The 23,280-nt window shown below is 42.0% G+C and overlaps 1 protein-coding gene across 6 annotated transcripts in view; it reads left to right on the top strand.

Annotated features, from left to right (window-relative positions):
• SMOC1 (SPARC related modular calcium binding 1) overlaps positions 1 to 23,280 on the top strand; it is a 139,121-nt gene that overhangs the window by 38,543 nt on the left and 77,298 nt on the right. For all 6 annotated transcript variants that reach the window (XM_052782337.1, XM_052782340.1, XM_052782339.1 and 3 more), the window contains exons 2-3: positions 5,493 to 5,664; positions 13,838 to 13,950. In XM_052782337.1, the coding sequence (XP_052638297.1) occupies positions 5,493 to 5,664; positions 13,838 to 13,950 (285 nt within the window). The remainder of the gene's footprint in view (positions 1 to 5,492; positions 5,665 to 13,837; positions 13,951 to 23,280) is intronic.

Genomic DNA, 23,280 nt, shown 5'->3' with positions numbered 1-23,280 from the left:
GCCTCCAGTATGGGTGGTTGCACCAGTTCAGAGCCTGAAACCAAGGCATAAATCTGTGAGGTTGAAACTAGGAGATGTGAAACGATGCTTTCCAATAGCAACAAAAATGTCCAGAAGTTTATAGTCTCCTGCAGTGTATAAAATGGTACAGTTTTCCTGGGGAATTCTCCTGGGGGAGGACTCACTCATTTGTACTTAAGACAGGCCAGTCTGAGTGCTTAGACAAATGCGTGGGTGATCTGTGCCATATGAACATACCTGGATCGATCACTTTTTCCAAAGATGTATTCTAAGGGTCTTCAAACTTGAAGTCTGCCAAAACAGGAGTAAGGCATTGCATGTGCTGTTTTCTTGATCTCTCTATTCCTCAGTTTTGTTAGGCAGCAGCGTGCAGTACTAATCACAAGCAAAGCTGCTAAACAGCAGAGGCGCCTCTGGTTTGATTTGTAGTGGACTCTTGTAGATTTGTTTCTTAATAGACTTCCATTTTCTCATGTTCATGTCACTTGTGTCCCTTGCTCCCTCTTTCCCCTGAAGCTTTGCTAAAGCATGTTACTCTGGTACTGCAATGCCTTGGCCATTTCTCGTTACCTCCATCACAAAGGGCTGTGCTGTTGTTTGTGCTTATAATGTACCCAGATGGTGAATAGAATGAGTGACCACCAAGCTCATTTTCACTTGTGGGGTCAGACCTTTCTCTGCTAAATAACACAAGTGTTCCCAGCTGCTGTGCAGCTGCAGGGAGTCTGCTTTCCTTCACAGGCATTAAAAACCCTTTAATCAGTGTTTGTTGTTTGTCAGCAGTGGTGTTGAGGTGTGGAGAAAAAGAACAGATATGCTTTGTTGGCAAAGTTAACTTCATTCTGACCTCTTATCTTTCCTTTTTCTTTTCAAGTCTGAAGAAGCAGAAAGTAGTTTGGGAAGTGGTTTCTGAAAGCACCTGTGTAAATATATTTGCTGAAGGAGGCAGTTTATGTCCTTATACAGATACAACATTTGACATAAAAAGATGCTCTGAGAGCTGCATTGAACTGGAAGCTCTTTAGGGCCGGGACTCAAACTGACTAGTGTAGGAGCTGTGCAGGCTCCCATAATGTAAGCAAATGCTACAAAAATACAAATGCTGTTGTCTAATACTAGTGTTACTTATGCTTATTTTATTATTGAGTCTACATTCAAGGGATCTCATTTGCAATTTGGTGAATTTTAACATTTCCCTGGAAAATAGGTTGTTCCTGCTAGTTTTTTGGGTTTTTTTTCTGTGAGGTTTTGGGTTGGGGTTTTTTTGTGGGGAAGTTTGTTTTGGGGTTTTTTTGTAGTTCTGCTTTTAATATTTCTCTCTCATGGAGGAAAAAGGAGAGAACAGAACTGATAAGCCAGTGACACCATCTCCAGTCCCACTTGTTTTGGATGTAGTCTGTTCCAAAACAAATGGGAGCACAGATATCAAGAGGCTTTGGGAATCTCAGAGCTAAGATAATTATTTCCCTCTTCTTTCTAGATGAAGCTTGGAAACCTGTTGGTGCTGCATGTGTTTTCAGGGTTACTTTTTCCATGAGTCCAGATCTGTTCACATTGCGTGTCTGTGTGTACAGCACCAAGCACTGCTCTGTGAGTGTCGATTCTGTTGTTTGCAAAGCCTGTTTGTGCGGGTGTCCTGAAGCTGTTGGGACATCAAGCTTTGATTTGAGCTTCAAGGGTCATGATAGGACATTTGGTGTTAAAGGCAGAATACTTTATCTTGCTCCTCTTTCCCTGAGGGGACTAGAGATTCATGTTACTGCGTCAGCTGTGTCTGGGGAGGGTCGGTAGCCAGGCGTCAGGGCACCCTGTGCACGTTGCTTGCAGCCCTCTGCCTGGCTTAGCAGTATCTCCTGCAGTGAGCAAGGTACCCTTTTGGAGCAGGGCTGTGCTCCTTGGAAAAGCAGTGCCTGCTTGCTCAAAGTGGGCCCGAAGAACTGCGAATAAGTAACTTACGACTTGTAGTCCTAGCTGTTAAAATGATAGGTTCAAGTGCTCTCCCCATGGGCAGACACGTATTTTGGCATTCATCCAGTGTTTTTCTTCTTCAAGCGGCTGAGGCTGCTTATAAAGGAGAACGGTGGTTGTGCTCTCGGACAGGCAAAATGCTGGAAAGAAAACACTGTGCTGGGCAGGAGGGGATGGACACTCAAACCAGCTAGTATGTTAAGTGTCTCTGGATGGTCTGTGTTGATGATCACTTCTGTAGCATGAATGCTTACAGCCAAAAATGGGACAAAGAACCATCATTTTACATCTGAAAGCTGGCAGAGCTGCTGAGCAATGACAAGGGCTCTGAGCTGCAGTGGAGCAGGTGTCTTACTGTAAGGGGAGTTTTTGAAGCCTTTCAGTAATATCTCCAGGAGATCCAGCCTTTCTGGCAGTGCAATCTGATCACATGAGAAGAACCCTGATCAGACAGGTATGATCCTGGATCCTTCTGGAAATTAATGCAGACTTTTACAATTATAATCTAGCTGAACAAAGCAAGCACCATCTTGTGCAACTACGTAAACCATAAACTTTTTTGGCAAGGCAGGTGTGGCATCTTCAGTTTCTGGAAAGCACCTAACATGCTGTGTGGGCCCCTACTGTAATCCAAATTACAAATGCTAAAAAGGCTTTGATTTTTTTTTTTTTTTTTATAACGTGGTTCTTGGCTTAATTTGGGTAGGCAAGAACTTCATAGACTGCATTGGGGTGCTCTGCATGTTTCCTCAGGCCCTCATAATTAATCAACGCTGAGCTGTTCCTCCCCATCCCTCTGCAAGGAGGCACTGGAGGAAAGCTGTTCCATAGCCTTAGGTTTAGCTCATTTGTCAGCCCTGAGAAGGACTTTCTGTTCTTCAGAGATGTCCTTTCTGGAAGAACAGGCGTTCCTTGCCCGCAAGGCCCCTCTATACTAAGTACAGGCTGCAGAAGGCTTAGGTGAGTTTTCAATAAGTTCGTAATAGGGTTTGAAGCTGGGAACCAGTATTCTAGCCTTTTTGGTGTACCTCTGTGGAACTTGGCTTCTGACATAAGGAATTTGCAAAAAGTTTCATGCCAGTAGCTCAAGCCCTCAAAGCTGTGATAAACGGCAGATGCATACGTTCCTTCTAAACCAGAATGGCTTCTGTGTTTAACTGAATACTTAATCGCTGTATGTGCACCATACTGTGCTATCAGGCAGCTCTGCTTTTAAAGTCTGTTTATACAGACAGATGAAAAGCCTTGCAAGTCTTTCAGGGTCTCTTACATCACACACTGGGAGGAAGCTTCAGCATCTTCAGTCTGCTGCTTTTTGCTGTATGTTTACAGTCACTGGTGATCTTTGCACCTCGGAGGCTACAGAAAGGCACTGCTGTAGCCAGAGCAATTCCAAACTAACTTGTGATAGTCCAATCCCTGACAAAAACTGGGCAAAAATCTGGTCCAGCTTTACAGTGTTTTTATAGTCTAGTCCAGGTCTCTATAAACCATTTAAAACTGCCTGCAGGTTTAAATTTTCCAATTTCCCCTTTGGAACAGGTGTTGCCAGGTTATAGAAAGTGTTGCAGAAAAGAAACAAAAACATTTTAAAAACTCCGTGCTGTTACAAATTTTGGCAAGTCTCTGACAGATGAGATTTTAAAAAAAAGTTTGCCCCACTGAAATTAAAACAAGTGCAGACCTTGCTTACTTTTCCCAGCTGTCATGTTTAAATAGGGTTTTTAGTAATGCGTGAGTCTTCAAAAGATCCAGCAGTACAGAGCTAATATGCTTTTATATGAAAATATGCAACTTCTCAATTGTTTTTCATCTCATTTAATTGGGGAGAGAAAGGGGGTAAAGAATTTTTTTTAAATGCCAAAAAACAAATTTCAGAGATGCATGTTCTTGGAGTGGTTAAAAACCAACCCAAACTAGGCTTCAGGCAATGTTTTTTCAACAGCTTTAACCTCAAAGCATAGAACAGACAGCTTTGTAGGCAACTGTAACACCAAGGTGATTATGGCAATGACTCACACTTCCCTGTAAGGCATCCAGCTATCAACACACTTGGAGAGCCGTGGCTTTGTGCATGCAGGCAGGGTGTCAGTCAGTGCCCACTTGCCAGCCAGCTCTGAACTGCTGAGCTCATAACTGCTTTGACAGCGAGCTGGGATATTGGTGTATTAGAGTGCAACTCTGGTCCCCCCAGGCTTGTGAGATGGGAGCTTGGGAAGGGGAAGTGCAAGGCAGCTTTAACTTCCCTTTTCTTTGCTTAATCCTCATGGGTCTTGTTTCAAGAGTCCCCTGAAATCTTCCTGTGAGCGGGTAGTTGGGTTTGGGTAATAGTTAAAGGTCTGACTGACTAACCAGTAAGCAGGGTAGCATGGGAAGTGAAAAGGGCTGCTACTATCACGTCCTGCCGAAACTCTATGCCAATGGTTATGTAAAGAGGACTGGCAGTCGGGGTGTGCAGGAGGGCAGTATGAATTTGGGAAAGAGACCTCGGTGTCTCTATAGGCAGCTTAGAATACAGCTGAGGGTACAACAGTAAACTACTGCCAGATGTTGGGATTTGCAGGGAACAAGCAGACAGAAAACAGGGACTCGTTCATGCGCATTGTGGGTTTCCCCATCTCCAAAAGATAAGGCAGAAGCCAGGCTGTCTTCAGAGAAGGGAAACAGCAGTGATCGTGGTACGGAGGAGGTCTTCTGGGAGAGGAATTGAGAGACTGGGGTTGCTCACATTGAGAGGCTGACAAGGAGTGCCATGTTTATATAAAACAGGCTGCATCCGAACTGAATGCTTGGGAAGAAGAGGTATTCAGAAAGATGACAAATTCAAACTTCTGAAAGGAAATACCTTTTCACATAGTGTGCAATTAGATTGTGGGATGCATGGAATGCAATTGCCAGCTGGGCAGGATGTCATTGGGAAGGAACAGTATGTGGCTTTGGGAGTGTGCAGGTGTGCTGTTGCAGGTGGTATCCACAGATGACATAAGTAATGCTTTAAAAAACAAATAACTGGTGATATAAAGCTGGCCACATCCATAGTTCAACTACCAAGGCCAATCTTGATAGGTTATTTGGGTTCCTCGGTCCTTGGCGATAAGTGTCTTGTGCCTCTGACTAAAATTGTCTAGTACCAGATACTGTTTGTGGTAGGCTGCTGGGCAGGCTGGGCTGTTGTGACTCAGTATTGCCCTTCCCGCGTGGGTTGTGTTTGGCTTTGCACATTTTATGTTTTCAGAGGTGAGGTGGAGTGAGTAATGTTTCCGTTCTATTAAAGAAAATGGAATGGCAAAGACCCTTAATTTTTTTTTTTTTAAAGATGTACGTGTTTCATTTTAAGTTCCTTTCAGGCAAAGTCAGCTTTGGTAGGCAGCTTAAACTGCATTATAGACCATATTGCTATTGTCATAAAAACAACAAAATACACTGGGCTTTGTTTTGGGAAACCAAACAAAACCAATATTTTTTTTTTTCTCCCTCCCTCCTTTTTTTTCCACTTCCTTCAGTTTTTAATAAGCGACCGTGACAGAGACCCTCAGTGTAACCTGCATTGCTCCAGGTCCCAGTCCAAACCCCTCTGTGCCTCTGATGGCAGAACATACGAGTCAATGTGCGACTACCAGAGAGCCAAATGCCGGGAGTCAAGTCTGAGTGTGACACATCGTGGCCGGTGCAAAGGTAGGTGGTTTTCAAATGCCTTTGAGGGGAGGAATGGGAGTCCTACCTCCTAAGAAACTGGATTCTTAGACCCTTGAATTTTGTACTGTGCTCTGTGAGTAATCTGACTGAAATTGTGCATTTGTGAGCAAGGGTATCTGAGTCTGGGTTTAGGTGGCAGGAGTAAGAACCGACAAAATTATCAACGAAAGAAGGCAAAGGAGCCAGAGACATCGCTGAAAAAGGGCCAAAATATGTGTCTGCAGAGCAGAAGGAGCTGGCCCCATGGAAATGCAAAGTCAACTCCTGAAAAAAGAGATCTTCCTTGCTACCTGTGCTGGTGAGGAACTGAGATACCTTTGAGTGATAGGAATGTGGAGTGAGGAAGAATTGCACGTTAGATGTCCAGTCCGTTTTCAGACATACACAGCCTTTCTGTGCTGAGCTAATTAAGAAGACAGAATGCATGCAAGGCTTTACATGGCCTGTTTTTTGCCTGTTTGCTGTTACACATCTACTTAAAAATGAGAATACTGTTTCCCTCTCAATTCAGCTCTTCTTTAGTATAGCCTAAAGATGAAGTTGAAACTTTTTTAAGGAATACTGGTGTCTTGTCACACAAATGGCTTGCTTCTGCAGTGAAGTGAAAAATCAAGTTCAGTGCATTTTCTGAGAGCACAATTGACTCAGAGGGCAGATGGCACAGATGTTTTTAGCAATTGGTTAAAGTGACAGGAGAAACTCATTAAAATCCCTGTGGAAGGATAAATAAGCATTCGTTTAAGCCTGGCTTTTGTTTATGAAGGCTTTTTTTACTATTATAAAAATGTATCTTTGTCAGAATTACTTGTTCTAAAATGGAAATCCCTTTTCAAAATATTGACAAGCTTTATAGTTTAGGTGAATTATGAGCATGACCTCAAATATTGCTCTCTTTTAAACAGTTTCTCATTGGAAAAAAACTTACTTGTATGATTTTTTTCTTTTTTTTTTTTTTTTTCCCCTCACCACTGCTGGGTTGCTTTATGGCAGCTTCTCTCCCATAGCATAGAAAAAGACCTTTGAATCATGCTGCTTTCTGAGTACTGGAATCCCAGAAGCTTTTTTCCCAGGGCCCAAGAGGCAGTTGGACTGTTCTTGCAAGTGATGCATTTTTGAGTATCACAGTAAGCGGCAGTAGAGTGGGAGTCCTGCTTTTGCTTTCATCACTTGAGCAGAGTGGCTTAGATAAGCAACTCCACAGCTGATATTGGCATATAAACTGGCACTGTTCAGTCACTTAAAACATGGGATCTGAAATGTGGTACATCCATATGCAAAAGTATCTGTTTCTGGAAGTGGAGAAAATGTTGAATGCCAAACTACACAGCCTACTTTATATCGTGATTACAAAGGGTTCCAAAGAAGTAACTAAAGACGTTTTTGTCTTAAGCATAGGTAGAGTATACTTTTCTTTCTGCTCTCTCAGACACAACTGAAATGTTTAGCTGAAACTACTCACGTTCTCCTTTCCATTTTCCTCTTACCCTGTGGTACTATACACTACCTAATAACCCGGGAGTGTTTGACAACTGCAAGTCTTGCTTTTAACCCACTAACACTCCCATGAATCCCTAGGAAGTAGGAATAGTGTTTTAACTATTACATTCAAATTTAACCTTGCTGGTAATTTTTGTGTGCTGCTATTGAAAGGTATTTTGTTTTTCTACTTGCATTAGGAATATGACCTCTAGTTGTGCATAAAGATCACTGTTCTTGGCAAATACAAACAGTTGCACGGCAGGTGTGCCTAACTACAGGCAGCTGGCTAGGTCTGTATCTTGTACTTGCACAAAGGAAGGTATCACCAGCAGTGTTCAAGCATTTTCTATTGCTGCAGTAGGGCACCAGGTTTACCCTGAACAGCCTTCATTCCTTTTGCATGACAGAGATGCTCTACAGGGGAACTCCCATAGAACTGGAAGGGATCCCATGGGCCATCGAGCCCAGTCACATGCAATTTTAACTTGTGCTTCCTTCTCTGAGGGGGGGAAACAGGTAACTAAAATAAGGAAAAGAAGGAAGTATATTGTGGACAGCAAGGCATAGTTCTGCACCCCCAATTACTATAGGTTTCCAATTTCATATGCTGATAACTTGAACTGTGCTTGTGCCAAGGCAAGCAGAATCATTTCCATAGTGAGAACAGAACCTTTTTGATTAAGCTTAGCTCTCTGCTCTCTCTCAAGAAGTTAAGGACCTTTAAAGATGAAATCTTGCTAGCCCTTTGGGAACTATAACTCTTACTCAACTCTCGCTCCTTGCTAGCTTCCTCACGTGCTTTTCAATGAAATTCCTTCAGCGCTAAATTATCTGAACTCCCTCCGAACCCTCACTCACACATCACAAAGGGTTAAAAGTCAGGAGTAGCTTAAAATGATCAAACTACGGCATCCATGACAAATGGAGCCTCATTGATGAGATTCCAGAGAATAGTTCCAGATGGCGTAGCTGTGTGTAAAATACACAGCCAAGCACTCCTACCTGGATCTTTTGTCAGCAGGCATCTTAAGATCTGATGTCAAATAAGAGTTCTGCCTCAAAACTTTGCAGGGATGAAGGACAAATACTTGTTAAATGAGTCTTGGCAAGCTATCAAGATTATGCAGTGATTGTTAGGGTATATTGGATGTCTGTGGCTTAAAACACATTTAAGTTCTATGTCAACTGGTTGGTTTCTAGAAACTTGTTTGGCCTATTCAATTAAAAAAAACGGGGGGGGTGGCAGTGTTCTAAAAACTTCCCTTTAGAATTATGATGGTTGCTTTTGAAAGTCTGCTGGTATAGAGCTTGTTCTTAGATCACAAGTCACTATATAGAATGAACCTATCTGTAAGTTACGGATGGGAATTGTAACAGCGGTCTTCAACCCATCTCCTGGGACACCTGGATGAACACAACTTTTGGCTAATGCGCTGGAAAGGAAGGTCTCCTTCTGACTAGTGATGGGTTGTTTGAAGGTAATCTTTCTCCTCTACCTACTGTTCTCGTTGGACAGGAGATGATATTTTGAAATCACTCTTTTTTGTATGTGTGTCCATCTGCTAGATCCATGTGTTTTGTCTTTGAACTGTCTTATTCCTAGACAAGGGAGAATAAAGCGGGTCCCTCGTTGGCAGCAATTAGTCAATACAAACTGAAATGACGCTTTCAATCGTTTTGCAAATTTAGGCGTGTTTTTAAGTATGCTCCAAATAAGTTAGGGAACTCTGGAGTAGAAGTTGTATGTGGGTGTCAAAAAAGGAGCGAAGCACGTCAGCATGAAAGGAAAGAAGTTGAAGATTCCAGGTGTAGGACTTGTCAGAAATGAAGTGGAAGATAATGGGGAGAGTGGAGAATGATTGATACCCTGTGGGACAGATGGGCATGTTTTTGTAGTTTGCTCGGATTCCATTTTTGCCTGTTTTATGCAAAGACACAGATCATTGGCTGGAGTAAATGGGTATGAATCTGCTGACTTCAGTGTAGCTGGACTGCTTTGTGCCTGGTGGGGACCTGGCCTGTATGTGAGACAGTTACCTAATGGAACTAGAAATAGTTCAAAAGCTGCTTGGATCAATTTTTACACTTTGAGCTTTTGATAGAAACTAAGTAGAATTAAAATTAAATAGGTAGATTTTTGTAGTTGTGTCATATAGATTTGCTGCTAGTGTTATGTGGATGCCTGGAGATGTTTTACTTTGCATCATTAGGATAGCCTGGGTCTTTATACCATGATGTTGTGTGGTGTCAAAACTGCCTCTGCCTGTTGAAGAGAGGATGCTGGAATTCTTGGGGCCTATTCAGGAGTGCACTGTGTATATTATGAGGGACATGGTGGTCTCATTTGAATAAACTGTTCATGGATAAGATCAGCTGTGGTAACTAGCCAACTTCATTGCAAAATCCAAAATTATGTGCACCTGCATTCTGCAGATTAGGCCACAGATGTAAAAAACATCACTTGTAGTTTACTATCTCCTAGTTGCCATCTACCAACTTGAGAATGAATTTTCTTTAAAAGGCAGCTTTCTGAGCTGCAGTAAATCTGTCCTAAGTTTGAAGATATTTAAAGTCAAATTATTAAACAGCTCTGCTTTTAAAAAAGTCATCCTGGTTTGTTTTTTCTCCTTATGTAAGGGAAGGGAGAAAGTCCTATTTAGTCTGTCTGAACTGTGAAACTGGAATGCATTAATGCCATTCTGTTTTATAAGCTTGGTGTTTGATATTCCAGAGAACATTTTTAAGAGGGAAGAAAAAGTGCTGAAACACTCAGGTAAACAATCAAAATGCAGAATAGGGTATAGGAATCTACATCATAACATCAGGCTTTAGTAAAATCTGTAATGCATCTTATTTGGGGTAAGCTATTTGGCAGCTACTTTTTAACACTTGGCACTTATGTAATATTTTACATTTTCTAATTAACAAAGCAAAAATAGTAAGGTGAAATCATCCCACTGAAATCACATGTTGATGCAAACATTATAAAAATACCAGCCTGTGGAGTGAGGAAGAGAAGGATTGACAGTCCTTTTAAAAACAAACTGGTAAATGTTGATATTAAAGGCACTGTTTTTACTGGAACTGAACTGTGAAATGACAGACAAAAAAGATAACGGTATGCACACACCTCTTCAGCCAGTCTGGTATATAGGTAGTTGTTCCAAGTCAAGGCTGTAAAAGGACTGGCATGACCTTTGGAAATCAATGAAGGAGGATGGGAGAAGTAATCAGGGGTGAGTGTTCATGAACAGGAGAAAAATTGTCTGTCTTCTCGCACTTCAGCAGCAATTTGCGAAGAGACATCACTTGAGCCAAGGGTTGAATTGTAAAAGAGGATGCTGCAACAATGATGAGCTCTTAAGTGCTGTGGTGTAGTGGTGATGTGCTGCACAGTGTGGTCTACTGGGTGGTAGTAGAGAGTTCAATCTATAAAAGCCAGTTAAAATTGCCAGGAGGGACATAGTCCCGCCTTAGCAGTAACATGTTTCTATTATCTTCTCCTTATAGTAAGGGCTTGATTGTGTGCATGTTTGTCTGCTCGTTAGACAAATTGGGCAAAGATCCCTTCTGCCTGGGCTCCTGATGTATTTGTACTACACGGGATACCACAAAATCTTTGTTCCTACCAGCTACGTGGTGAAGCATCCAGTTTCAGTCATGTAGTTGTGAGTGCACCAGCATTAAAGTAGATGCTATGTGGAAACGCTTTACGCTTCTGTTTTATGTTCAGGAGAGGAACCAGATATGCCTGTCTGCAGTCCTGTATCCTCAGACTGAGAGACTAGAAAACACACTTTCATTTGTGAATCTGTGGTTTGATTGTTAGTCATGTGAGAAATTCGTAGTGCTCTTTTTTCCTTTCTTTCCTTATACTTGCAGATCTGCATAATCTATGCTGATTTTTTTGCTACTTAGTTGTCTCCTGTGAAGCAGAACTTGAAGGTGTTTTTAGTCAGACAGCTAGCTATAAAACAGAAGGTGCAGCCACACCATCTGTTTTTGTAATAATGTCCTGTGTTGTGCCAAGCAAGATTAGACTCTTAAGCTTGAACAGGAGATCTGCAGGTGATAGTTAGGTGTTCCAGTTAACAGTATTGCCAGGGCTTCCTTTTCAGCTGAAAGAACGAGCATGTGTTGGAAGGGTCAGTACTGCTGGCAGGACCGTTCTCCAGTGGAGGTGTGCAAACAAGGTCTGATCATCTAATCACTTTGGCAAGCAGGGGGAAAAAAGGATATTCCAGCTTGGAGGTTATGCCATGGCTAATTAGAAAAACAAATACTGCTTCTCTAAATTCAATGTAAATTTTATTCAAGAAAGTCTTTTCATTCTGTAACAATCTTGCTCTTTATACAAGCTCATAATAGGTCCACCTGAGATCAAAGCTCCACATGCTCAAGGCCATTATGCAAACACCCCACAAATTACAGTCTAAAGATGAGAGTGACATAGGATCAGAAGGGACACAAGGTCAGAGTGAGGTGAGGTGACTGACTCGTAGTCACTCAGTGGGTCAGTGGCAGAGTTGATATAGGCACTCTTGCTTTGTAACCCAGTGCCTAAGCTACAGGTATCTCTGCTGAACGCTCTTGGTATGGATAATGACTTTTTCCAAAGAGAAGGGTTTGATTTCCATAATCTCAGAAGACTTGTGAAATCCTTCTTGGAGAGTAATGTGATATGTTTAAAATGAAACTGTGTTGACAAACCAGAAACTTAGTCTCTTGAGTCATCAGTTGTATAAATAAAGTATTTGTCTTGTACTGCTTGGTCTTTGTCTTTATCAAAACTATTTACAGCGTTGTCATTGGTTTCTGCATCTAGATATGCTTAGATGGAAATCATTTCTATTGCCATGCGATGTGAATTCAGTTGATCTGAGAACCCAGACTGGCTTTCTAATTCAGTGCTGGTGTTGATGATTCTGTTGTTGAAGTTCATGTGATCTGAGAAGCAGAATATGGGATCTTCAGGGATCTAGTGGAATTTTTTTTGTTAACCAATGTGATTTCTGTGCCTGGTAGGATGGGGATTTAACCTTGATCACTCTCTGTGGTGCTGCTGAAAGATTCCGAAGACCAGATTTTGCAGTTTCTGCACTGAAAATCTTTCAGTCAGTGGATTCATGGGAAAACAAAGAAGGTGCTAGTACCTGTGTCACAGTCCTGTGGAAACAGATGTTTACTGTTTTTCTTCTCTTTCTAGACTGAACAGGAGTATTGTTAGACATCATGTTTTTACATGTAAACACTGAGTCAATCTGTATCTCTGCAGGGCAGAACTCTCCTCTTTGACTCATCAGTCATCAGTGTTAGACTTAATCTGGGTCTATGCTTTGTAACAGTGAGCTGGACCTGGAAGGGGTTAAGGTCATGCTACATGCTGCCGTCATCTGAAGTAAGTGCAGAGCTGAGATCTTAACCCTTTCAAGCTCTGCTTGCAGAGCAGTGTTTTTTCTTGGCAGCAAAGTGAGTAACTGATACGAAAAAGTATAATGCACACCTGGCTGTAAGTGCTGGACTAGAGGTAGAAGCTGGGTTTCAGGAAAGTACAGGCAATGGCATATCTACCTTATCTGAACCACACAAAGGTGGAAGTTCAGATGGGTGGCTGGTTATTTTAGCATCTTACTGTGAATGTTGCTCAGAGAAGAAGCTTTGCTGGGGTTATCCCTTCTTCCACGTTACTCACTTCTGGGCCTGAATTACTTGGCTTATGCTCAGCCATCCAGTTTCAGGCTATTAATTTTAACACAAACACAACTCCCTCCAGGAAGGCCTTTCACTGCATGGACATTGTGCTCCAGCACTTGTTGGAAGAAGCTTCCAGAGCCCTTGGATGACATAAAAACTATTGCCTAGGAAATTAGGCAGCTCTTCATTAACTGGCTCATAGTTTGATTGTCTAGGTTCATACTTGTCTTTGGGATTGTCCTGGTTTCAGCTGGGATAAAGTTAATTGTCTTCCTAGTAGCTGGTATAGTGCTATGTTTTGAGTTCAGTATGTGAAGAATGTTAATAACACTGATGTTTTCAGTTGTTGCTAAGTAGTGTTTAGTCTAAAGTCAAGGATTTTTCAGCTTCTTGTGCCCAGCCAGCAAGAAGGCTGGAGGGGCACAAGAAGTTGGGAGGGGACTCAGCCAGGGCAGCTGACCCAAACTGGCCAAAGGGGGTATTCCATACCATGTGATGTCATGCCCAGTATATAAACTGGGGGGAGTGAGGCTGGGGGGGATCGCCTCTTGGGGACTAACTGGGCATCAGTTGGTGGGTGGTGAGCAATTGCATTGTGCATCACTTGTATATTCCAATTCTTTTAGTATTATTCGTGTCACGATTATCATTATTAGTTTTTTTCTTTTCTGTTCTATTAAACTGTTCTTATCTCAACCCACGAGTTTTACTTCTTTTCCCGATTTTCTCCCCCATCCCACTGGGTGCGGGGGGAGTGAGTGAGCGGCTGCGTGGTGCTTAGTGCTTAAACCACGACAGGGATCATGAGTGCTAACTCCATAGCTGCCTTGTTAGTGTGCAAGTAATGGTCCTTGATGCCTTATATTTGTTTGTTTGGGTTTTTTTTTTTCCCCCCTGCAGCTGCATGGTGCATCTGGTAGCTTTTGAAGAGGCCAAATGGTGTTTGCAATCTAAGTGGATTTTGCTTGTCTCTTTGTAGATGCTGGCCAAAGCAAGTGTCGATTAGAGAGAGCTCAAGCACTGGAACAGGCAAAGAAGCCCCAGGAAGCAGTCTTCATCCCAGAATGCAATGAGGATGGATCATTTACACAGGTAAAATTTCTATTGGCTTCCTTCAGCCAGGCTCCCAGTGGCTGCAGGAGATTCACTGTTAAGATATGAGCCAAGTGATGATAGCAGCATGGGTGCACACTCTCACTCAGTTACTCAGGTGAAAGTGTTAAAAGCTGGGGACTTGTTTAACCAACTGGAAGCTTTGATTCAGACACTGTACCTTAAGACACATACATATGTAATGGCATCCACCTCCAATGTAGCACAAAAACAAATGGCATCAACCTCCAGTACAGCACAGAAACAAAAACAAGTTGCAGGGGAGGCCAATTTTTCCCTGAAGATGAGCTGCAAAGAGAGCTATGGCTCACACAGAACAGGGTGGACCAAGCTGCTTCTGCTGTTACCTGTGCTTCATCTATCCCAGCAAAAAAGAGTGGTCTATTGAGCCTCTTCCCTCTGCAGGGTACTTGTTAGTGACAGACTCCTTCTTCCTGTTCTATGCCCTGTTGTGGTTTGGGGGTCTGGCAGAAAGGTGATGAGACTGCTTTGTCTGGGTTTTTGATTCTTCACTGTTCACTTGCTGAACTAAATGATGTGCTGGGATTGTAGACTGTTTCATAACGCTGCTTCTCTTGAGAAGCAATTATCTCAGGCAGGGGTAGCAGAGAAGGCTTATGGTTTGTTGGCCTTTAATATCTGCCAAAAATGAATAGTCAGTCCTGGTCACTGAGCATCCTTCAGAAATAGCTGGACTGCGGGAGGTCCTACTGAATTACAGAGAAGTTGAAGTACTTATGGCAAAGAGAAAGCCTTCATGAAGGAGATTTTGAGAGGAAGAGTAGTTTGCCAAGGCAGGGTAGAAATGAAGAGTGATACTTGGTTCTGTTACCACTAGCATGCTGAGTAGTGTCCCAGTGCTAACTAAACTGACTTAAAAATGGCTCATGTGCAGTTCCCTAACAGGTAGGAGGGGTATGCTGTCTGCTCAGTTTGACATGCATCTCAAAAGCCAAAATCCTGCAACCCTGATGACCTCTACTTTGTGAACTTAGGTAAATCACACACCTTTTTTTGTCTTAGCTTCCCTATATCTAGCAGTGCTCTAGAGATCTTGTGCCTCAGAGAAATTTTAGAATTCATTAGTTATTGTTTGCAAAGCCTTTTGAAGGTAAAAAAATTTCCAAAATATAATCAATATTGGCTTCAAAAAGATGAGAAAGACAAAAAGCTTTGGGGTTGGTTCAAACACTTTGTGATGCCTGGGGGAAGAGGAGAGGGAAGATTTGTTTTTTGTGATAACCCACCAAAAATTTTTATTCCCCCCCCCCCCCCCCACCTTACCCTCCCATTATCTGGTGTGTGGGAGTGTTTTTGTTTTGTTTTTGTTTTTTAATGGTGAAGCGAGAAAAGTCTTATCCATCCTGCCAACTTTGCATACTTCTTTGGAGCAGCATCGTATTTGTGTACAATGTGGACCATCTTGGGAAGGTGGGGGTAAGAGAGGTGGTGGCTGTAGTTTCTTGCAGTCTAACTACACTCTCAGTTGTTGAAATCTGATTTTGTGTAGAGCTACTCAGGTTATGTTGGCGCTGGAGGGGAATACTTATAAAACCTAGCACAGTGGGCCAACTAAGTGTTCCATGTTAAACTTTATAGTTCAAGAAAAAAGGGGGAAGGAAAGCTGACTTGACAATGTTTGTCCACCTGTCCATCAACCTCTTGGAGAGTAAAGTATGGGGTGCAGGTGAAAATTTTATCTTAATAAGCTGGACTGAGAGTGCAGTTGATAAAGCTTTGTTCCAGACAGGTTTATTTGGAAGGTTGGTACTGGTGTTTGGATGGCAGAGCAGTTGCTAGGCCTCCTTCCTGCACATTCCCTGGCCAGTGTGGGTTGCCAGTGGAGGGGCAACATGAAACTGCTTACAAAAATCGTGTGTTTTCAGCTGGCAGCCAAGCAGTATTTCACATTCTTCCTCTGTTCAGTCCTATCTGTGAACACTAAAATGCTCTTGTTTTACCTGGCATGATGAAGGAAGCCTCTGATCCCTTTGTAGCTGGAATTAACTGAAATATTTGTATCATTCCTTGGATCGTAAAAATACCCCGTGTTCCACATACCTCAGGAACCAGCTTCATCGTTTATATTGCAGCATTTAAGGTCATTGTCCCCGCATAAGATGTGGACGAAAATGTCCAAGGAAGCTAACTGGTTTCAGCCTGCATTTGAGACAAATATTTCCTTTAGCTTGTAGTCCAAATTAATTAAACTTTGATTTTTGAAAGGACATATAAAAATTAGAATTTTGGTGAACAGTCTAAACAGTTTTTGCTTCCAGCAACTCATGAATAGATCTCATCTGGTGGAGGTGGTTTGGATACTGCATCACTTGTGCAGAGATTTGGCACCCCTGGGTTCTGCTCTGCAGGGAAGCTGTGTACGCCAGTTCTTGAAGTCCCTGAGGCATTGCTGAAGTCAGCTCTGAACTGTTACTGGTTTATTCTGGTTCAATACCAGAGAGCTGCTCCATCCAAACTCCAAAATCTCAGCTGGGAAGTCCAGAACAGAGCAGCATCTCTCAACGAAGTTTCTAGGAGGAATACCCACCATGCTTTTCAACTTTGCACCCCCATCGCAAAAAGAATCTAAACAGATGCATACACTTCAGGGTATACCCTGTATGTAGAGTTGGCTAAGGAAATTTTTTCAACAGCTTCCCCCCCTTCTATGTAACTGTTATTGGAGGAATATTTTGGGTAAAATAAAAATTCTGATCAGAGGGGAAACAAAGATGCATGCATGTATTTAGAATATGAAATGTCTTAATTGTTATAGCACTCACTCAAGATGTGGATGACTTGCTTTCAGGTCTTGAGCTGAGCCTCTTTTTTGTAGTTGCATACACAGTAGGCGTTCAGGCCCATAACATTGTCCTTGCCATCAGACTTCAAGATCTGCGTTTTTGTCTAATTAATTGTTGGAAATTCTTGAAAGTTTTGCAGTAGTGAAAAACACGAACAGTGCAGGTTTGGGAGCTGCATTTGGTAGTGGTAACTGTATGTTCACAGAACCTGCTTGGTCTTAACCAGATTGAACTATTGCTTTTGTGGTTTAGCATCACCCTCTTGATTAGAAACTAAATTGCAATCACTATGGGTAAACACTGAAAGTAGCACTAAGTGAGGCTGTTCCTCTGAAAGCAGCTCAAGTCTGCCCTTTCCAGCTCCTGGAATTGCATACAGTGCAAAACTGTGTGAATTTGGGGGTGGATCCACTGCAAATTGGATGGTGCTTGTAGGATGGTGAAGAGAACATAGCTACTCTGCTGTTCTGTGACCCACAGCATGTGCTGCATGGGGCAGCAGCTGCAGAGGGGAGACCATCCTTATCTCCTCTTCCTCCTCCTTCCCTGCAGGGCACCTGGCTCTGAGACCCAACAGTTAGATGTGGTAACAAGGGTGAAAGGGACGAGGGCCTGAAGGCAAAGACCTTGGTTTGGCTTGCATTTAAACCCGGTGTTAGACATCCTGTGTGTTTTAAACACTTGTATAATCTGTCTTTTTTTTCATTGTCTGTAAAATCTAGACCAAAAAGAAATGTTGCCACTGATTCTATTGCTTGGATGGCCAGTTTTCCTAGACATGGCTAGTTGTAATGGGGTTTGTGTACTGCATGAAGAGGAGCAGGCACCTGTCAATTCACTGGTTTTCATAACTGTTTCTATGCACCATGTGTGCTGCTTCCCTTATTCTGGGAGTTTGTGTATTGCAAAGATCTTATCAAATCCCTTTTTAGCACTGCTTACACATCTAAAAATGTGGCATGGATTTGCAGCGTGGAAGAGGTGGTGGCATTGCAGGCATGATGGGATGACTGTAAATGGGAGCAGACCTGATGAATTGCTCTGGAATTGCTATTTCTTTATATTTCAGTCTGTGGGGAATATTACTTCCTATAATGAAAGTTCTCTGCACTTAGCCCACAGTAATATAAGCATGCAGATAAAATTTTGAGTTATTCACAACATAAGAATGTTTGTTTGATATGCATAATTTGATTAATTGTATAAAACTGAGGTCATGTACTGTTGTGCAAAATTGGACAAGACTAAAACCAGTTTCTATTCCCAAGACTTACTCTCTCCTTTTTGCTGTTATGCTGTATTTTGCATAAATGCCATTCCCTTTCCATGCTGCACTTAACCTGCTGTGATCTGTTCTTCATAAACAACAGGCTCTATTGGGTAATCTGCACACTTTCTTTTGCTGCCTAGTGCCATTGGGCTTGTTGCCATGGGCTGAGAGAGACTTGCATTCTTCATAGTTTTCCTCCAAGCAGTTTTTTAGAAAACGTTGCTGAGGTCTGAAACGGGATCCGTTTCAGATTACTATGAACATGAATAATGTTAACCCTGCTTTGGGGCTGTAGTCTTGTGGGGCTTTTTGTGGGGTGTCTTGCTATTTGCCGCCACCTTCCACTGTCTAGCTGTGGTTTCTTTTCCTTGCAAGTCTGCATACAAGTGGCTGAGAGCAAGTCTCCTTGAAGAGTTTCTTTGAGTTTAGGGGTCTGAAAACTGCGGCTGCTGGTGCAGTTACGATGCAGCACTGAGATTTCTCTTCAAGCAAGTGCATCAGTCAGTCCTGTCATCTTATGACGGGATCAGTGAGTGGGCTGACTTTATCAGAGCAGTTTTCTGTTGTCAGATAGCTTCCAGAGCACTTGCACATCTGGTAATACAGGTCTGTTTGGAAAGAGGGCTCTGTATTACGGTCCATAGTAATAGTTTCATTCTGTGCTATGCTAATGCATGTACAAAGTACTGCTTTCTCCTAAGTCTCACAAACAGACCCTTTTCTGAAGACATGGGGAACCTTCTCAGGCTTTGGTGTGACTTCATGATCCAAGTCTGCTCCTCTGCATTGGCTAGTGTAGCATGATGCTGGGCAGAATTACAAACCCATTTCTTAATGCAGCACAGTGCTGCAGGGCACTGTGTAGACATGTCCTGCATTCCCTGGATGCTGTCTATTATTCCATTATTCAGTGCTCGTACTCTAGCAATACTAAGCTCTCAAGGACTTAACCTCTCCTTTCAGAAGGAAAGAACACAGTCTGTCTTGCTAGATTAAAGGAACTCTTTCTTCATAAAGAATCTGGGCTTTAATTAGTACATGGTTCTGGCTTTTTTTATTAAGACATCCCTTCTATAAAAGACTGTAGCTGGAGCTCTCAGTGAATACTGCTCTGCAGATTTGTCTGCTACTTACGTACTTCTTTTCTTCCTGCAACTTTCATTGTGTTTCTCGTTTGTATATTGAGCTAAAGATAAGCCATAGACGGGTAAGGAGGTAGCAACGTTGGTTATATATGGCATTTCCTCAAAGAAGTACCAGTCAAGAGAGCAAAGGAACAGATTCTTAAACCAGGAGTGGACATCCTTAAGGAAAGTGACAATGTAAGATCATTCCCAACTTCAAAGGGTCACGTTCTGTGTCAGAAGCAGAGAGTATCTCTTGGGGATCCCTCTCCTGAGCTAAAAATAGTATCTGTGCCAGAGAGTGTGTGGGGAATGCCCTTGACCATGGCTAAGATTCTTTTGCCACAGGTAACTTCTTTCCCTGGTTATATGAATAGTGAAATTCCTGTGGAGCAAGCATTTCTTGAATGGTGCAGGGAGGTGAGGGAGATGGCTGCTGCATAAAGCCCTGGTGGGAATATTTGTCTGCACAATATCATTTGGGAAGAAATAAGTATGAGCAGGGAACACAAAAAGTGACAAAAATTATTTAAGGGGTTGCAGTCCCAAAGAAGCTCAAACTTAAGATACAGACCGATTCATAGCTCCCTAAAATTTTCTGTAAAGGAGAGGCAGGCTTCTGACAATAGTCAGCGGACTCTTAATCTAGCAGAAGGTATGACAAGATCCAGGGTCTGAGCAGTACAGCAAGACATTTAAACCAGAACAGAGGCATCACCACTTAGAGTTAGGATAAATAGCCGTCAGGCCAGTTTGTGCCGATTGTGCGCCACTAACTTGGGTTTAGAGGACTTTCTAGACGAGCCTCAATGGCTCAAACAGAGGAAAGGCTTGATTAAAGGATTGCTGTGTGACACTGCGGCTTCTCTCTGGGTCAGACCAGATGACCTACTGGCTTGGAACAGTTTATTTAGCTGGTTTTACAGTGTTTACAAGGAGCACCTGAGTGCAGCCAGGGTTTGGAGCCTTGCCTCATGCTGTGAGTGCAGGCAGCAGCTCTGCTGCCTGCCCTCACCCTCAGCAGTGCCATTCAAAAACTGGATGTGTTTTTTCTTCTGTCATAGAAGTATTGCTTTGAATGCAGAAGGAATGTTTTTCTTCCCTTCTCCTCTCTGTCCCCCATTATGGAAGGACCCAGGAAATGTTTGTCTGCTCTGCGATGAGATAGGAATCGGTTACCAAACTCTTCATCTGAACAGCAGTGAAAGGCTAGTCTGAGCGTTGCTCAGCCCAGTGCTTGTCCAAGGTGCTCTCAAGCCTCTTACAGCAAACTTCTTTCTATTACTCTGTAGAGACTGGTTTCAGCTATCACAGAATTAGTGCTTTGCCCCTGTTCTCTCCCTTGTACGTGTGCATGCAGTTTCTGTCCTGTTTCTGGTTTATCTTTTGAAAACAACCACTTGATCCTCCTTTCTCAAATGACTGTAAAGGGATGCTGCTGCTTGTTGAGAAGCTTTGGACTGCTTGGGAATCTGATTCTGGCTTTGTCAGTGAGATACTGAAGAAGCTTAAACAGTGGCTTCTTTTTCCCTCAGGAAATTAAGAGGCAGAGTCATCTGCCAGTGACTACGCTTTTTATGTTTTCATATTGTAATGAACTTGATGAGAGCAGGTGTTTATTCATGTGGCCAGTGGCTAGTATGTTAGCTGCAATTTGATTTCCCACATGGTAATGGTGGGGGGCGGGATAGAGGACTGCTGCTACACTCTTAATTTGGGCAATGGTGGCACAGCAATTTTTGTTCGGTTTGTCCCTCATGCTTTTCACCCTTCAATTGAGTCACAGTTGAGATGGCATATCTCTCACCCCTGTAAAATAGAAGCAGTGCCCTCCTGCACGATCAGGGATTTGGGTACTTGCAGGGCTTTAAACTGCAGTTTGATTTTCTGAAAGTGTAGATGTTAATGGTGAATCTGTTGGAAGACCTCAAACGATTTGCAGGTTTTATTTCTCTGATTCCCTATTATGTAACTGAAAATGCTCAGCTGTTGGACAGGTGTATGTTAATTTGAGATGTCAAACTCCATCAGTCATGTGCTTTTCCAGCAGTAATGAGCGTTCTGTAGCTGGAGCTTGGTTAGCAATCAAGTTTATTTTGTATATAAAATTGATAATCTAATTTGTCTAGCACAATGCTTAGCTTTAGAAGACTGAGACCCAAAAAAAGTCAAACACATTTTTTCTAACATGTATTTTGGTAGAGCCTAAATTAACTCAAAACCTGAAGATTAGATCTGTGCGATAAACAGGTGTCACTTTTACATGGTTACTCATCTGATTATAACAGTATTTAAAAATCTTGCTACTACGGGAGTAGGATTAGAATGAGGTTGAATTTCAGGTAGAAGTTTTAAATGGGATTTAGAAACAAAACCTCAAACCTATGATCATTGGAAACTCATTGGAAAAATGTAAAGGAAAAACCTGAATTTTCAAGATTCCTTACTTAAGATGCTCTGGAATAGTTGACACTTTATAGAGTTTGCGTTTACATACAGTGTTTAGAAATGGTACTGGATCAGCTATTGCCTTTAAATTTTTTCAATGCCATACCAGTGCTATGTAACTGATGAAAAGTATACCAGTTTTTTTTTTTTTCCCCAGCCTTTAAGCAGCAAACTCTAGGCTGTACGCCACTGTTGTTATGACACCTAAATATGCTGAGACCTGGTCAGGTATCATGGTGAAATGTAGCACCTCTCAACATGAAGACATTCAAGAAAGCCAACTGCAGTGATTTTTGAGGTTTCTGAAGTGTCCATTCTTCATTAGTAGTTGTCTGGCCTTTAGAATAAGGGCTGAGATATAATTGCTGCTATTATCTGTAACAGGGAAGTCCTTTGGTGCTGCAGTAGAACATGTGGTTGTTGTGAAAGTGCTGTCAATCTGAGGGGGGTTTTGGGGTTGTTTTTTTTTTGTTTGTTTGTTTTTTTAATGGTGGCAGAGGGAAGAGAGGGTCATGGGATACTAGTCCAAGGAAGACCAGCATTCCTTAGCTTAGTTATTTATGAAATTGCTTTGCTTTTATGGATGTAATGTGCTTGTCTTGCATAAATGAGTGTATGTAACTGGTAGCTCTCCATTGAGATGAGTTGTATAACATGCTCTTAGTTAATGCATCTATCCTAAATTTATGTCAATACATTTTTTGGACTCCTCTGCCATGTACTTTGTTATTTTCTGGCTTGGCTGAAGGACTATAAAGTCACTAACACTTGAATTTTTTAAATGCTGGGTACACTGGATTTTTTCTTTGTAACATGGAATGGTCTTGCCCTAAGAATTCAAGACCCTATCCTGGAATTTGGCTTCATCTCTGGTAATATTTTTACAATTAATGCTCAGATCTAAAGACAGCTTCTTGTGCTGTTGGGGATGCAATAATGTGTGTGTGATCAGCAAAGATAAACATTAAACACAGAAACCCAAGCGGTTCCATCACACTTGTTTTGAATGTACAATTCATTAGATTGAGCAGTAAGAAATGTTTTGCAACTTGATTATTGCTAACTGTATTCATAGTACTTTTGAGTAATTTGCAATCAATTTTGTGATATATTGAGAGAATAAAAATGAAAGTGTGCAGATAGCAGTGACAGTGACTTTAGTAACGTGGGCACATGAGATTATTGTTGATTTTGGCTGCTAAAAGTGAATTTGCTTGAGGCAAAATGATTGATTTGCACTTTAGTAAAACCCAAGATAAACACGTGGTACGGTGTTATAATGGCTCTTAGATCATGTTTTATGTGATACTCACAGCCTTTTAAAAAGACTGTCATTAAGTCTGTGAACAAACTCTGCTACCTTAGGGAATCGAAGCCAGCTGTCAGCAAGGGGGAATGACTGGTTTAGCTCTGAAGGATCCCTAATGAAGGAAACAGCACAAACACCCCATCACTCTTCTGTGTGGAGAGGACTGGAATGGGAAATCAGCTTCAATGAACTTTTTTGGAAAAAGAGAGAATGGACAGAATTCAATTCACAAGGAAAATAAAAAGGCAGTTTCTGAAGTGATCTCATTTCATGGCTTTTTTTTCAGAAATGTGTTGAAGGAGTCATCTCTAGCTTATAGTAGTGTAGTCATTTCTATACCATTTCAAGATGCTG

The sequence above is a fragment of the Harpia harpyja genome, chromosome 3, assembly GCF_026419915.1.
Source record: "Harpia harpyja isolate bHarHar1 chromosome 3, bHarHar1 primary haplotype, whole genome shotgun sequence".
Classification (NCBI taxonomy): Eukaryota; Metazoa; Chordata; class Aves; order Accipitriformes; family Accipitridae; genus Harpia; species Harpia harpyja.
The sequence above is the reverse complement of the archived record's forward strand: the minus strand, read 5'-3'. Positions and strand labels throughout refer to the sequence as shown.